Genomic DNA, 956 nt, shown 5'->3' with positions numbered 1-956 from the left:
ACACACACACACACACACACACACAAACACCCACCTGTGACCCACCACACCAAAAAGAGCCATCGTCTCCTCTCGCTTGCCTCCCCTCTCCGCCCACTTCCTGCTACAGTTGGATGACGTCACACTCCACTCGTAGCTCACCAACAGAGGGCCCTGCACCACGACACACAGCACGTGATTTACATGCTACACCTACACCTCAACACACAACACACCACACACCACACGACACAACACACCACACACCACACGACACAACACAGTACACAGCACGACACAACACAGCACACATCACGACACGGTGACTTACACACTCCACCAAGAGCGGACCCTGCACCACCACTGTTACTCACATACTTCCTGAACTTTGGTTACTTTAGAGGAGGAAATAGGGTGGAGGGATTGTGTCCTGCTCCTATTTTTGGCAAGACAATGAACACAATATACGTGTATAATATTCTATATTATATTATAATAATATGTGTATACAAACATTTCAATTTTAAGACACCGTCAGTCCCTCGTTCTCTAAGTTTGAAAGGTGGAGTGCGGGGGTTTTCTTTGTTTATTTCTTTCCTCGTTTATTCCGGTGGTGCTTTGGTTTGGGTTTTTTTTGGGGGGGTTAGTTTTTTTTTAGTTTCTTTTTTCGGGGGCGGGGGGGGGGGGGGTGAAAGGCTTAAAATACTCAATAGATATCGATATACAATGTATTGGTATCGCCTCGACTTGGCTGATTTTCCTCTACAGTCTGTAGTCTAGGACGTAAACCTTGTGTTGTCTGAGGGAATTCTGTACTTGTAGGCAGACTAGTAATTAAAACAACGGACACACACACACACACACACACAAACACACACACACACACACACACTCAAACACACAGAGACACATTCACACACATATACACATACACACACATAGACACACAGACACACACACACACACACACACACACA

General features: G+C 45.7%; 1 protein-coding gene across 1 annotated transcript in view; it reads right to left on the bottom strand.

Moving 5' to 3' along the window:
* The window catches only part of LOC101860459, a gene marked incomplete at its 3' end in the record, with an annotated part of 23,087 nt that overhangs the window by 11,193 nt on the left and 10,938 nt on the right, over positions 1 to 956 (bottom strand). The window contains 1 exon segment of the mRNA XM_005111364.3: positions 35 to 153. Within this exon segment, the coding sequence (XP_005111421.2) occupies positions 35 to 153 (119 nt within the window).

The sequence above is a fragment of the Aplysia californica genome, unplaced genomic scaffold (assembly GCF_000002075.1).
Source record: "Aplysia californica isolate F4 #8 unplaced genomic scaffold, AplCal3.0 scaffold01048, whole genome shotgun sequence".
NCBI classification, from domain to species: domain Eukaryota; kingdom Metazoa; phylum Mollusca; class Gastropoda; order Aplysiida; family Aplysiidae; genus Aplysia; species Aplysia californica.
Note: the sequence above shows the minus strand (reverse complement) of the source record. Positions and strands in the feature narration are given on the sequence as shown.